General features: G+C 36.5%; 1 protein-coding gene across 1 annotated transcript in view; it reads right to left on the bottom strand.

Annotated features, from left to right (window-relative positions):
* The window catches only part of LGR5 (leucine rich repeat containing G protein-coupled receptor 5), a 75,653-nt gene that overhangs the window by 13,045 nt on the left and 46,068 nt on the right, over positions 1–16,540 (bottom strand). The window contains exons 5-11 of the mRNA XM_015811782.1: positions 12,779–12,994; positions 9,475–9,546; positions 8,285–8,353; positions 4,093–4,164; positions 3,042–3,113; positions 2,878–2,946; positions 2,300–2,371 (exon numbers count right to left, since the gene is read on the bottom strand). Of these exons, the coding sequence (XP_015667268.1) occupies positions 2,300–2,371; positions 2,878–2,946; positions 3,042–3,113; positions 4,093–4,164; positions 8,285–8,353; positions 9,475–9,546; positions 12,779–12,994 (642 nt within the window). The remainder of the gene's footprint in view (positions 1–2,299; positions 2,372–2,877; positions 2,947–3,041; positions 3,114–4,092; positions 4,165–8,284; positions 8,354–9,474; positions 9,547–12,778; positions 12,995–16,540) is intronic.

Below are 16,540 nucleotides of genomic sequence, written 5' to 3' on the forward strand. Positions count from 1 at the left end.
ATGTTCACTGAGCAGACTAGTACCAGTTACATTCATCATGATGTAATGGTATATGGAAAATATAGTTAGTTGATTCACAAAGAATGAGACAGAATTATTATTTTTGATAGTGATTAAACTACTTCCATAGAGTTCTTGAAAGTTACAACAATACACTGGTTAATCATTATAAGAAAAAAGCTTTCTCAGAGCAACTATTCAATGTTCAAACTGAATAAATGTAAGAGAGAGAAAAAGTTACAGAAGATTATATTGCAAATGTGGATTGCTTAATACCATATTGTGTACTTTATTTCAATGTAAACATGTATTAACATGTAAAGAAAACATATTTCAGTAAAGCATCCTGTCCTGTAGAAAGATTTTACAGTCTGGATTTGATATAAGGTGAAGAAAATAGGATATTCCTATCATCCAGGGTGCTTTCCAAAAACTGATGATTTTTAAAAATAATTTGAAACATAGGAAGAAATGTAAATAACTGGTAAAATTATTGTACACATTCTTAAAATTTTCTCCTTAAAACACTTATAAATCAGCTTGCTAGTTCTGATCTGAACTCTTTACAGTAGTGTTTGTTTATCTTGATCTACTAGAATTATCCAATTCTAGTATTATTTTCTTCTACCCAATAACATTAACTTGATTTTTAAAAGCATCTTTTAAAAAGCATCCTAAAATAACACCGTCCAAATGGGTAAAGTTCCCTGTGAATTTCTAAGAGTTTTGATGTGTCACATCTTGTCAGGCTTATTAGGTAGATCACATAGAAGACAGGACAAGCTAAGCTAATTCTACTTCAATGTAAAGATACATCAACAGAATCTTGCAAGTCTGGAAGTATAATTTTCCTGCTGTCTGAGAAACTTGAGTGAGTCCCTGTCCACTCTCCAGCTGTAGGCTATGCTATCTCTTATCTGACTGTTCCCTAGGGCAGCACCTCTTCCCCCCATTTTATAAGGTCTTTCCCAATACCAATACACATCTGGACAGAACAAAGTTAGGGAGGATTATTTCTAGATTCTTTATTCAAATTAATATAGTAAACATATGTGTAATTTCAACCCAGATTTCCCTTTCTAAGAAGTCATTATACTATTGATGATTTATCATTTAGAGCAGGGGTGTCAAACTCAATTTTATTGAGGGCCGCATCAGCATTGCGGTTGCCCTCAGGGGGCTGAGTGGGTGTGGCCAGGGTGGGTGTGACCTACTGGGTGGGCATGGCCAGCTCTGCATCGTTTGCGTCAAGTGTGCCTGTGGGGGCCTGGGCAGGAGTGGGACAGATCTGAGGGTCTCTGGCAGAAGGGGGTGGGACCAGGGCAAGTGCCAAGGCATGGTCCACTGGAAGAGCCTCACTGTTCCTCTCAGGCCATGCAGGGGGGGCTGGATGGTGGTGCGGGCTGCCCGGAGCCCTGGGCAGCAGAGGTCAAACGCCCAGCCTGGCCCTCAAGCACCCGCGGCACCAAGCCTAGCCCCACTTCCCCAAGGGGGTGCCCAGCTGCACTTACCTCCTCCTTAAGGCTGCTGCTGCTGTGCTTGCTCTCCTTAGCCAGGTGCTCATGATGGGTACAAGGGCAAATTCAGAGGGAGGCCCATTCCCTCTCTATGGGAGGAGATCCGGCTTTGTATCCAAAGCTTCCTTAGCAATAGGATGGGAAACCCCCAGGATAGGCCAGGAGGAGGGGGCAAGGGGATGATGAAAGGGAAGCAGGGCAGGACTAAGGTAGGACTTCCCTCAGACCCTCCCTCTCCTTTCCTTCTTTCCTTCCTTCTTTCCTAAGTACAGAGTGATGGGAAAATATTTGAGATGAGGGAGGAAGAAAAACAGGCAAAAAACGCAGTTGGGGAGGTGTCACCCTTTGTGAGGAATGAAGAAATGCACCATCGCCTGGAAGTGGCCAGCGCAATGGTGCATTTCTTCATTCCTCAAAAAGGTGACACCTCCCCAGCATGCACCCAGGGGGCGGGGGCGACATGGCAGGAGCTGGTTCCTCGCTGTTTCCAGATGGCCTTGTGCAGCTAAGACTGAATGTGTTTCAGCATAGATGGCCACCATAAAATTGTAGATTGGCTCCCGGCCAGCCTGGGCCAGGGCCAAGGCAACGGGGGCCGTTTCCTCACTGTTTCCAGGATGGCTTCGCAGGCCACATGAAACCACTTCGCGGGCCGCATCCGGCCCCCGGGCCTTGTGTTTGACATGTCTGATTTAGAGAGTTGTAAACATTCCTGTAACCAATATTGTATGTTTTCTCTGAATCAGTGGTATGATTTAACATCCTCTCTCCACTATACTTACAGTACTTGGAGATTAGGGAGATGCTCACATATTGATTCTGGAAGAGTTGTGATCTGAGCTCCTGTAAGGATCCTATTAAGATAAGAAATTTCAAATAGTTAATAATTACAGTAGAAATTAACTTAGTCCATAGTAGATTAATCTGAAGTCCTGAGTGATATTTCTATTCGGTGCTATTGGTCTAATTCATAAGAATTAAGAAGTGTTAATTCTCTCACTGTTGAAAAATCTGAATCTGAATCTGTAATCAATATTATGTGCATACATTTAAGAGGATTAGTACAAGGATAAGGCTGAGAGCTAAAAGAAAATCATATCAGGAACCTATAGATTCACCTGGTTCTCCACTATGCAATCAGTGAGTCAGTCAGCCAACCAAAAATCCTAACAGCTCAATAAGCATATATAGATTAGATCATGCTAATTCAAATCCATCACAAATTTAGGATCAATGATTTTGTACACTTGGTTACAAATAAATTACTGATTGAATGACAATTCCTTTAAAGAAACTGGACATCTAAAATAACTGCTACCATATATTTTCAAAAATAACAAACTATAGATCCAATACTTACAAGCTTTCCAGGCTTGTGGTCCCAGTCAAATCAGGAAATTCTGTCATCTCTGAAGCACCATTTAATGTTCTATAATTACAAACACAACGTATTAATGTTGTGGTTTAAGGAGTGAAAGAATTTTTGTTTGGAGCTCACGTGCTTTTAAAGGTATAAATACATACAGGGTTCTGAGTTCAGGTAAATGGTGAAAAGCAGACTTTCCCACAATCTGGATAGGATTATCATAAAAATGGCTGTGAAGAAAATGAATTTAACACTGTAAGATTTAATTCTTGAAATTCTGATGCAATTTACTGGATATTCTCATAAAAGGATTTATGACCTTGCCTGCAATCTTTTTACTGAATGCTTATCTCCAGAACTACCGTATTTGCTTCCCAAATTATATATACTAAATCATTTTTTAAAATAAAACTGAGCAAACATCTTTCTTAATCTTCAGGTCCAAAATCTTAATCTAGGTTAAGTTTTATTTTTTCCAATCTATTGTTAGGCATCCTTTAAAGATTTCTCTTGCCTCCATGGGAATAGAAAATAGAGGCAAGAAATATAACTGTCTATGAAACAGATAACATTTTTACCCAGAACTTGAATGACTTTATATAGTAGTTTCATATAAATGTAAAAAGAGTAAGTGACTTCTGCAGCATTAGTTATCCACAAAGGTGACTATGTTGAACACTAATTTGAGTGAATCCAAATAATCAGTTCTTTCTGTAATAGACTAACATAAGAAAACAGCCAGTAAAAAATGCAATCTGGGGACCAAAAAGTTTATGCACATTCTAAGCTTAGTAAAACAAAATATGTTACAGTTATATCAGCAATTTTTATAAGCATTTGCGCTCAAAATCAAGTTCAGTGTAAAAGGGTATTACATAGATACATGCCAATGGTTAGAACAGAAAGCGTATGCTCATTAGGCCTCACTGGAACAAATGTAATTGTTACCTCAGCTGGCAATGTGATAAGACTAGTATAGAATGGCTTATCAAATTAAGGAATATGGAAACTACAAAATGGCAGATGGCACCAATGAATAGATTCAGATTAAAGATTCAATACAGTATATATAAAAGAAGCTAGAATTTAATAATATTTGAGAAACATCATATTATATAAAATACTAAAAAAAATTAATCTATAATGAAATAAAGTAGTTAATAAAAAAGAAATAAAAGTTTCTAGAAAAAGTAAACTTTTATAACTTACATTGCTGTAAGTGATGGGTTGCCCATAAATGCCTGTTCAGGTATTGACCTAATGTTGTTATTATGAAATCCGCTAGATAGGAAATAACAAAAATAGAGTACATGCCCACAATATATAGAAACAAAAAATTGTTTAGAGTTATCCAAAGACAAAGTTACCCAAAGTTATTCTAAATAAATTAGGTTATAGAAAGGGAGCAGCTATCACAATATAGGAGATTTTTAGTTCTCAATAAGTTCCTCAAAGGTACTATACATAGGGATAAAGTAAAATCTCCTTTAAATCAAATTTGGTTCCTGGAGAGTTCATGGATATACTCATGCACCTTTTTTGGCAAATGGAATTGGTTTACCAATACATCTTAGTAAATAGTTTTTGTTTTCATTTTACTTTCAATATACTCTGGTACACTTTAAACTCTGGTATTCCAGGATGTATTTCCTCCAAGTTCTAAACAGGCCCAACTCTGCTTAGCTTCCCAGCCCAATCAGATGCTGCCAACTGACAAGATCAGTAAATGAATGCTTAGATTAATAAAAGTAATTTTTAGCAATAGTATCATTTTTTCAAATGTTTCATATATTTAATAATATGCAAAAAATAATTTACTTACAACACCATTACTTCTCCCCCAATAACCACAATCAAACCAAATAATAACACTTCCAAGTACATTTATTTTAATTAAGAACATTACTGTATATGAACAGATGTACAAGTCTCAAGGCATATGGTTTTTCATAACATTCCTATATGAGAGTTTTGTTAAATGATAATGTAAATATTGTCATTTAAGAAGTAAGCAAATTATTTCCAAATTAACTGAAGTATATTATTTACTTGCATAACTATCTAGAACTAGAACAAAAGAAGCACTAAAGTTTTAACAAAATAGCAATGATTGCATGGGAAACATTTGTTTTTCCATTGAGGTACAAACGAAGTCACTCAAGTTTAAACTGAACTATTGCATGGTTCACTAAACTTTTTTCATTGTTTGGGCTGCTATTAGTGACTATATAATGTCTGTCTCTGGAAATTGATTGCCTAAGAAATAGTATATCTGTAGGAAAACAAAGTGAAAATGAACAATGAAACAGTACAAGGCTGTCAGCATTTGCAGAAACCTATACATATTTTAAAAATGCTATTATTATCAGTTTCAAATTCATTTCCTATTGACTTTGACAGTATTAAAAAAAAATCAAGTTTTATCCAAGGTATCTTTTTCACCTTGCTTTTTCTTTCTAACCTCACAAACATGCATTTCTCTCTCTATATGTATTTGTGTGGAAGTGTATAGCTATTTAAACTTTTTTCCCCTTAACAGATTCTGTGTGAATGAAAAAACTTGGACAATGTTATTTCAACAATCTCAAACTAAGGCCCTTGCATAGCAGAGACTTTGTAAGCATTACCAGTCACACACAACTACCGTGTTTTCCCAAAAGTAAACCTACCCCTGAAAGTAAGCCCCAGCTGATTTTCGGGGTGGGGTGGGCCTAATATAAGCTCTCCCCAAGCGTAAGCCCTACTTAAGGGCCTACACAGACGGCCTGGGCAGGAGGCAGCAAATGGCCGTTTTCGGCGTGACACGGCCATTTGCTGCCGGCTATGGCCATTTGCTGCCTCATGCGTCACACCCAATGCTGTTGCCATGAGGCCTGGCGGATCCTCTCCCCTTATGAGCCACGTGCCATTATAATGGTTCCCTACCACTGCCCGGCTGGTTTTGTGGCCTCATGGCAGCAGTATTGGGCATGATGCGCGAGGTTTTGGCGCCCAACTTCGCGAGATTTTTTTTTCCGCAAGAAGTTGAAATTGATTGATTGACCTTTTTTCCCCCCCAAGAAAACTTTCTTTGTTTCCCTGCATGCGGCGGCGGCAGATCACAAAGGAGAAACGGCATGGGGCTGGGAGTCAGGTAAGGAAAGAAAGGCAATTCCTGGGGGGAGCGACGATTTCTTTCCTTACTTGCCCAACTTGTTCCGAGGCCGCTTTCCGCTGAGCCGCGTTGCTCTTGCCAATGGCCCAACCGCCCACTTCAGTATCCTCCCTTTCTGAGCCTTTGCTGGCTCCCACCTCAACACCCTGCCTGCCGCCGCCCAGATGCCCTCGCCTCCCCCAAGCATTTTTTTTCCTAACCTGTGTTTCAGCTGCATTCCATTTCTCCATTCGCTTTTCAGCCTTCGCCGTGTGTTTGTGGGAGTACCGGTAAAAAAAAAAAAGTTCAATCAGACTTTCTAACTTCTTGAGATCTCGTGAGAAGTTAGAAAGTCTGATTGTATTTTTTTTTTGTCCTACAAACACACGGCAAAGGCTGAGAAACGAATGGAGAAACAGAATGCAGCTGAAAGGCAGGTTAGTAAAAAAAATGCTTGGGAGAGGCGAGGGCATCTGGCCAGGGGCGGGTGCGGCAACCTTACTCTCCGTGGTTTCGGCAGGTGTCTGGTAGGGGGAGGGAAGCAACTGGTCCGCCACCACACTCTCGACGCCGCGTTGCTTCTCTAATCCATGCACAGGTTCCACCCCACCCCCTGCGCACTCGCAGCCTACTGATGCCAGTACCGGCAAAAAGTAAGCCCTCCCTGAAAGGAAAACACTGTGCTTACTTCAGAACTCAAAAGAAAGTAATACAGTGTCTTACTTTCGGAGAAACACAGTAGGCTAATGGAAATACTATTTTTACTCTTCCCCTCCTCTCTATAGAAAAAAGGAACCCTGCTCTATTGCCCACTACATTTAGCAGGACATCTTGGTGTATATTGTAAGTAATGACATGGGGAAGAAGAGGTAGGGGAACCAATTTTGGCCATCCCAGTTTCAGATATTAGAAAGCAGATTCAGTTGGCAAAATATAATTTATCTTTCAAACTACAAACCATAACAGAGACACAAATATGTTTAACAATGTAAATTTCTCTAGAAATGTTTTTACTATTTAATCTACTTATATTATTTAATGCACTTATTTCAAGACTTTAATATTTAACAATAATCTAATTTAATATTTGTAAGGATATTGCATTACAATTCTAAAATTGTACTAGGACATTAACCAAATATTCCACTATTACAGATAGCCTCAATGTATCAGAGTATGCTGCTTTTTTATAATTTATCCCTGCATTTTCATTTCAGACAACTAGAATTACCAATTTAAAAAAACAATATCTACAAAAGCTGAAATGAAATGTATATTCTGAAAAATAGGCAGTGATTTTTGCTGTAGAACTGCGATAATAAATATGTCAGGACTATAATAATAATAATAATAATAATAATAATAATAATAATAATAATAATAATAATAATAATAATAATAATAATAGTAAAGTTGGAAAGGACCTTGGAGGTCATCTAGTCCAACCCTTTGCTCAGGCAGGAAACCCTATATCATTTCGGACAAATGACTGTCTAGTCTCTTCTTAAAAACCTCCAGTGTTGGAGCATTCACTGCTTCTGGAGGCAGGTTGTTCCACTGGTTAATTGTTCTAACTGTCAGGAAGTTTCTACTTAGTTCTAGGTTGCTTCTCTCCTTGCTTAGTTTCCACCCGTTGCTTCTTGTCCTGCCTTCAGGCGCCTTGGAAAATAACTTGACTCCCTCTTTTTTGTGGCAGCCCCTGAGACATTGGAACACTGCTATCATGTCCCCCCTCGTCCTTCTCTTCATTAAACTAGACATATCCAATTCCAGCAGCCGTTCCTTATATGCTTTAGTCTCCAGTCCCCTAATCATCTTTGTTGCTCTTCTCTGTACTCTTTCTAGAGTCTCAACATCTTTTTTACATCGTGGTGACCAAAACTGGATGCAGTATTCCAAGTGTGGCCTTATCAAGGCATTGTAAAGTGGCATTAACACTTCACGTGATCTTGATTCTATCCCTCTGTTAATGCAGCCTAGCACTGTGTTGGCCTTTTTGGCAGCTGCAGCACACTGCTGACTCATATTTAGGTGATTGTCCACTAGGATTCCGAAGTCCCTCCCACAGTTACTACTATTGAGCAAGGTACCCCCTATAGGCCTATACTATACCTGTACATTTGGTTTTTCTTGCCTAAATATAGAGCCTTGCTTTTTTCACCATTGAATTTCATTTTGTTAGATAGCGCCCAGTGTTCAAGTCTGAATCAAGTCTGAATCAAAATGAACACTGGAAACTGAGGAGCTGAAGATCAATTCTGTACTCACAGTTCTTTCAGGTTTCTGAGGACATTGATAGAAGTGGGAAATTCATTTAGATTGTTGTAATTTAAATCTCTGAATTGGAAAAAAAACACCCCTCGTTAGATGCTACCTAATCTTTATATTTGAAAGAGCTTATCTGTTTTGCACTGCATTTTTAGATTTATACATTTATAGAACTTTTTTATTTATAAAATGTATTTGCCACCATCTTGTACCCAACAACTCTGAAAAACATTAATATCACCCATCGTAAGAACACAGCAGATAAAAACATTGACTGATAAAATTATGGACACAAACTGGCAAAGAAGGGAGCTGGACACAAGGGAGAGGGAAGGGGGTTGAATTTAAATTAATCAACCACCTCCAGTATGAAGCTTTCCCATTGGATGTCCAAGACATCTGGCAGAGTCAGGTCTTAAGGCTCTTACAAAATATTAGGAGGGTGGGAACCAGACTCATCTCAGGGGATAAGATGTTCCAGACTGGCTGACAGGATTCACGGTATGCGTCCTCTGCCATCATGGGTGGGATGGGCCAGTCTCACTGGGGTGAGATGGTTCCTCAAGTAGATTGGACCCATGCCAATTAATGATTTTTTTAATAAATATAATTGATATTTGCATTTATTTAATATTTTGTTATATTCTCCTTGATTAATCTGCCCTCCTCAACTTTAGATCCCTTTTTTTGATTAAGTTGATCAGAGTAAGTTATGCTCTATCATCCTTAAAGTTCATGTCAGTTTACTAAATTAACCTTAAAGGAAAAATAAGAAAAATATTTTTACTAGTCTTTGCAATTTTTAATACATTAGTAAAACCTGTTTTTGCAAATATGAACAAAACTATAGTTTAATCTGGCCAAATTTTTCAAAGATTGATCAAAAATTTAATTAGTCAACAGAGAGCTATTGATTATTCTTTTAGTACATATCCATTAGCTTTTTCAAATGCTCATTGTCTATTAAATAAAAAAGCTAATATATAGCAAAGCAATCCTATAAATTAAAGGAAAATAAAATGAGGAAAACTGGCTTCCATTTAAGTGTGGATTGGATTGCATCCTTAAGAATTTAACAATAGAGTCAACATTAGGAACTTCTCTAAATCTTTATTTAGGCTTTTTTAAAAAATGATTTGCAGAATGTCAATGGAAACACTGGAAAAGGCATGTAGAAAAGGTCAACTCACAAAGTCTCTAGGCTATGGAGGCCATCGAAGCATTTCTTTCCCAAGAAGTTGATTCTATTGTTATGGAGATGCCTAAAGCAGACCATTAAGAATATGAGGAAAAAAATATGTATAGAAAACTACAACAAAGGAAAACATTTTAATGGTTACCCCTGCTCTCCCATCATTTGTGAAAGTTATTTTTACAAACATCTGGATAGTACAGAATAGATTCTACCAATTGCTCATCTATTTGCATTTTCATTTGGCTCATCTGCTTAAATGAACAATTTCTATTTTCATGACTTCTCTTCTTATATTGCTCATGTTCTTTTCTTACCTACATCTCAACATATGATTAAGTGCTTTCTTGCTCTTTTCAAAATTAATTTAGGTGCTCTTCAGTCAAGACCAAATCCCATTCTGTGTACAAATGCTTACATTATTTATCTATAATAAAAATTCAGTAATCTCTATCTTCCTGTCTATGCACTTTATTTAATGTTCTTTTACATTTAAGTTTGTCAAGGTAAAATATTTTCTAGCTCATTATCTGTTCATACTACATGCCCAAAATTTGTGAGTTTTTATTTGCTGATCACCACTTCAAGAAAACAGTTTTTATTAGTTCCTCTTTTAGATACTCTTATTTTTCTACTCCAAATCTGTAATGTGATGATAGCACTGTTTTGCAGCTTTAGCATAGCCATGCTATCATCTTCAAATGTACTCATGGAAACTTCATCCTCATCCTTACAGTGCTTTTCAACCTTGAAGTTTTATCAGCACCCATAACTGCCTAAATATTATAGTCACACGTCCAAATAGTAGTAGCAACACAAAAATGGCTTGCCATTGCTTTCTTTGGCTTTGGTTTTAGAATATTTTCCAAGATATGGTTGTTTCTCTCAAACTTGTAAAGCATCATTAGCATTAATTTCCCCTATCGATTACTCTTAGTTTTCCCAATATCCTTTTGACTGTACTAGCAAGGATGATTCTACCACAAGCTCAAATTTCTTCCAGTGCCATTCTCACGGTAATAATAACTACTGAGCACTCCCCCAAATCAAAGTGGTTATCCCACAGAAACCTGTTATCCACCCCCAAATTACTTATTTCAGAAATATGATGTGTTATGGCCCCTTGAAACATACTAAAAGCCAATGAAACAAAGACCACCAGGACACTTCCCTCCAGTTAGGTACCTTCGAAATGGCCTATCATATAGAAGGTTGACAGCAAAGGAGACCAGACATTATCATTGATTATTTTGCATGTTATTCTTGTTAACTGAATGAAGAACAAATAGCTAAATATCTGGCTATGGGGATCACCAAGTTCCTGAATGTGAACCATCTGGACATACTGTTATTAAATAACAAATATTTCTTTATACATTTACTTTTAAAAATATTTCTTATATCCTACACGTCAAATGAGAATGTTTTAAGGAAAGTATCACATAAGGGATCCTATTACTTGTAAGAATCTATTTTTGTATTTTGGAACCAATGTTAGATATGGAATCAGAATCATGTCTTATCACACATACCACTCCATGTCCCTTTATATTAACCTTAACAAGATAGAGTGGCTGTCAATATTTGGATCCTCCAGAGACAAGGTTCTTCCATCTTTAGTTCCAGATGGGGTTGTACACAAGCTGGGAGTCCTTTTAAACTTTCGGCTCCTGCTTGAAGAACAAGTGACAGTCTTGGCTAGAAGGGCCTTTGCACTCCTTCAGGTGGTATGTCAGTTGCATCCATTCTTTGATCTCTTGTTTAGACCACTACGACACATTTTACATGAGGCAGCCTCTGAAGAGCATTTGAAAACTTCAGCTGGTGTAGAATGCAGCTGCATGGATAGTCAATGTGCTAGATATACAGCATAAGTAACCCTACTTCTGTGTTAGCTGAATTGGCTATTGATATGTTTCTGGGTGCAATTCAAGATGTTGGTTGCCACCTTTTAAAGCCCTACATGGCTTAGGTTACCTGAGGGTTTACCTGGGGATCACATTTTTTTCCATAACTCTCTACACATCCAAATCGATCTAGCAGAATAGGTATGCTGCAGATCTCATCAGTTAAAGAGTGTCAGCTGGTGGGGACTAGAAGACAGGCATTTCTGCAGTGACTCCTACTCTGTAGAACATCCTCCCATCGGAGATTAGAATTGCCCCAATCTTGTTAGTCTTTTGTATGGCTCTAAAAACCTGGCTGTGTTCCCAAGCCTGAGGTACTGAATGTATGAAGTGCTCCATATTGCTAACTGGCCAAGTATCTAAGCTGCTATGTATATTTATTTTGAATGTTTTGCACTGTTTTAAAATGTTTTTATTGTTTTAATTGTAATATAGTTTTTGAATTGTAAGTCATTGAGATGGGCAGCTATAGAAACTGAATGAATGAATGAATGAATGAATGAATTTTGATTTCTGTACAAGACTATGTACCGCAGATCCAATTAGGCAGCATGATGAAATAATACATAACACTGGCGTGCAGAGATTACACAAGTAACTTAAATGTAAAAGTCTTCAAGTCAATACCATACATGATTCTTATAATAATCCTCATGTTTCTCCAATATTTTAAGTTTCTACTTAGTTTTACAATTTATGTATATCTTCCCTTTCTGCCAGTAAAGTAAAACTGCTGTAAAACTATAATTGTTTATGCAACAGAAAGATAAATCATTAAATACATGGAGCGAAATCAAGGTTACTATACTTAATATATTTTCATTTTAACTAATTCATTTTAACTTTTCTCCCATTCTCACTTTTTTTTAATATGCAGACAGGACAGGACACTAAAAAAATGTTAATATCCCTGCCCCAAGCCAATGCAGCAACCCAACCTAACTACAATGGGGAGTGGGAGGCTAGGGACCACATCAGTTTCAATACATTTAACAGTTGGGATTCTTCCATTCTGAACATTTACGTAACTTTTTGGTAGGGTACAATTATTTTGAAATAAGGTAGAAAAAAGAAAAAATACTGTACCCCAAAATATTTACTTTCTAATGCAACTAATCTCAGGATTAAACTGCAATAAAGCTTTTTTATAAACATATTGCCAAAATAAAATATACAAAAATAAAATACAAATATAAATCTCAGTATTTTCAGCTTCAGGATTTTTTTATCTCATATTAGCATTCAATTGGCTTCATTAACCAGGTTTTGGACTTAAATATTTGCTGCTCTACTAAAAGAACTAGATTTATATTAAACACATACTTTCATGAAGACAGTAGCTGAAGTTCTTGAAAATTAATTAAATTTTATGTCTAAAGTCAAATACAAACTTACAGCACTACTAAGTTGGAGAGATTTCGAAAAGCATAATCTGGAATGTAGTAGATTTTGTTGAGTGCAAGAGTCATTGCCTGTAGTGCTGGCAAACCTCTGAAAGCTTGCACTGGAATTTCAGTCAAAGAGTTATCATCTAGCCACAGGTATCTGAGTGACACCAAGCCACTGAAACAGTTGGGAGTTATGAAGCTAATATGGTTAGCATCAAGCCGTCTAAGAAAAAACATAAACATAAAATATCATTACAAAAATAAATGGACTTAGAAAGACAAAAGTAGTATTTTCTGCATTTTATAAAAATACTTTAATTATAATCAGTTCTTGGTCATTCTCACTCTATTGTATAGATCTGGTATATTCATTGTATTAGGTCATGGTTTGTTTAACCATGATTAATTCATAAACTATAACTTGTTGGATTCACATAATATTCTAATCCATAAATCAAACCAAAGGCTGGCTTCACATGACATGATAAACTACAAACATATTTTGGTTTAATATGGTGCATAATTGTGGATAGCATAGCTTTTTTATATTATATGTTATCATAATTGATGCTTGCTTCCTAATACATCATCCAACATGAAACCATCTGAGGATATCAATTATGCCATTAGAAGAAGTTAATATCATGTTGCTTCAGAATTCTACAAGATTTAAATAAACGTATAGCACAAAGACTTGAGTATACATATTCTTTTGCACAATTCAGTCATCAAAGGAGCTGTAACTTCTCAGTACTGTAAGAAGCAAATGACACAAACACTTTAGCAGAATGGAAACCTAGAATTTGGCATGGATGTGTACAGGTCCCATGGCTTTTTCATTCAAATTTTAGCATCTTTTGCTACCAATATTTACAAAAAATTCCTGCACTATTATACGGGATAAAGACATGATCAGGAATTCCAATCCTATACTGGCATTATAGCCCATTTAGATCAAGTGAATATAATGGTCAGACAATTTCATGAAAAGTAAAGGTGATGCTCAACCAAAAGTCCATTTTATGAACAATATTTGTTATGCTATTATTGTTAGCAATAATCATTGTAGTTTGAATTAAAGGGTAAACAAAACCGAAATTGAACCAATTAAAAATCGAGAAACTAAACTTCATGTTTCTTTCCTTCAAAATAAAAAAATAAAGGAAGAAAACCAAAGAAAAGTAACAATAAAAAGAGTGAAAATGTTTTGAAGACAGTGACTGATTGACAATATAGCCACAATATTAGTTTAGATATAACAATTCTGAAACGTTATATATTAATTTTATTAACTTAAACTGTGCAGAGAAAAGGATAATTTACAAATATGTTTAAATGTTCATTTCACTGAATTAAAAAGAAAACAAATAAATGGAAGCATTTTATGAGGAATTCTGCAGAAAGGAAACCATCTGAGAGAAAATGGACTTTGAGACAAGCATGTTGATTTCTTTACTTAAAGCAGATTCTTTATTCGTAGGCACATAAATACTAGGTCTTTTGCTACAGGGTTTTTTTTAGCGTTGCACAAGGCAAATAACAATGTGCTAGAATGGCAAATAACTGAGACAAGGTCAGTTGGAACAAATTCATAAAGTTCAGTGTCAAAGCATTTTAAGTAATTTTTCAATATAATAACTGACATGACAAGCCACAGGGACACAGCTCCAAAATAATTCACATTTTGTCAACAAATTGGAAAAGCTGGAAATGTTTAGAAATATCCAGCCTGAAACTTTCCTTTCAAATAAAGGAATATATTTTGTGCTGTGCTTTCAAATAAAATATACTTAAAAAGAAAATGTGGAGTTCTTTGTGTTTAGTCAGAAATAAATTTCTTGTCTGTGTGATGTTTCTGTGTAAACCAAGGATTTTAGAGTTGCACTAGCTTGACAGTTACACTGATTAAAGCTTTTTTTGATTTTGTTTTGTTTTCTTCTTTAATCAGTTCACATGTTTTTCTTCCTCCAGCAAGATTAAAAACTGCCTTGTATGTGACCTAGATCTTGCCATTCTTTTCTTTTATAATTTCAGGGTTGTTGCTGATAAAAGATACAATGAACATGGACATAGTCCACACAATATATTTAGGGGAAATAATAATGGCATAATCTATAGCATGGATTGAATTATGAAAAATCAATTTTATAATCTAAGGTTGGATAATAAACTAAGGAATGTCTGCATCTTGCATGAACTTGTTCCAGCATATCCCTAGGCTAGATTACAGGGTTTTCAAGAAATGATGCCTCTGGTAGGTTCCTCTGGTGAATAGTGGATATAAGCAGCAGAGCAATTTGTGGTTAGCATCTTCAAGTTATATTATAATTTCTACCATGTAATTATTTGTTTTTAAATGGTGGCCATGAAGTTCTGACTCCAAAAACAGCCCAAGTTGACTAAACCTATGGCTACCTGAAGAGGATCTGCTACTGCTTCCTATGCAACCGTCCTTTTCACTGATATTTTTTCTTTGGTGGTTGTAATACTGTCACACAATTTCTTTCAGACCAACAGGTAAACTACAACAGGAAATCACCTCTGCAGGAAGACCATGTGATGGAATGTCGCAAATAGATGGATTCCCAGATGAGAGGAGGTAGAAGGGGTAAGAGGCAACTTAGTCCAAATATTATGTGTGAGACAAAGAGGATGAAGACGGCCCTTCCCTAATAGTTTACCATATAGTAGAATTCTCAGTTTGGCAAGATCTATAGCTGTGAAACAATAAAGTATTCAGCTTGGAAGAATTGTTACATATCATTCTTGGTTTTGGCCCTATACAGGACTACTTTATTGATACTGGCTATCAGTGCTTTTTTTCTAAAAAAAAAAAAAAAAGGTGCCGGAACTCACACACATCATACAACCCGCCTTGCCTACCCTACAAGGTTCCATCCAAAAAAGGTGCCGGAACTCCGTTCTGGGCGTTCTATGGGAAAAAAAGCCCTGCTGGCTATAATGACAGACTCTTGCAAATTTGATTTTGTTGTATCTTCCCCTCCTTCTTTTTTATTTATTTGTATTCCATCTTTATTATTTTTACAAATAACTCAAGGCAGCAAACATAACCAAAACACCTTCCTCCTTATATTTTCCCCACAACAGCAGCCCTTTGAGGTGAGTTGAGCTGAGAGAAAGTGTTTGGCCCATAGTCACCCAGCTGGCTTTCATGGGTAAGGTGGGATTAGAATTCAGTCTCCAACTTTCTAGCCTGATGCCTTAACCACTAGAATAAGGGAAGCATTTGTCTAAGTCACTATGGATATTATCATGTTTCTTAGGGCTTAAAAAGTTTTTCAGTACCTTTTATCAAGTTAATGGTCCTTAAATATTTCTATCATCTTCCCTATTTTCTACACTTTCCTACTGGCTATCCATTTAACTAACCTGTAAGCATTACTCCGAGTTGCCCTCCAGAGTTTCATTGATTAACAACTGAGTCTGCCTCCTCAGAAAGATATATTATGGGCATCCAGCTATGCTGGAAAACAGTATGCCTTAGCTGCCAAAGTTGCTGAAAGTGTTCCCTTCTTATAGCTCTACAATTTAAAACTGGACTTGGACTAGATAACCATTCAAGCAGATAGTAGAATGATAGAGAACATGTCACATAGAAACCCATATATTTCTACCTTTCAAGCACTGTTTTTAGTTTAATTGCAAGAGCACTCTCCCTCTGATCTAGAGAAGGGTCTGGGTAAACAACTAATCTGTCCAAGGCAGAGCACTGAAAACTTGGTGTTTTGCTTCACGTATCGGCGATAAC

The sequence above is a fragment of the Protobothrops mucrosquamatus genome, unplaced genomic scaffold (assembly GCF_001527695.2).
Source record: "Protobothrops mucrosquamatus isolate PMUCROS unplaced genomic scaffold, P.Mucros_1.0 scaffold49, whole genome shotgun sequence".
NCBI classification, from domain to species: domain Eukaryota; kingdom Metazoa; phylum Chordata; class Lepidosauria; order Squamata; family Viperidae; genus Protobothrops; species Protobothrops mucrosquamatus.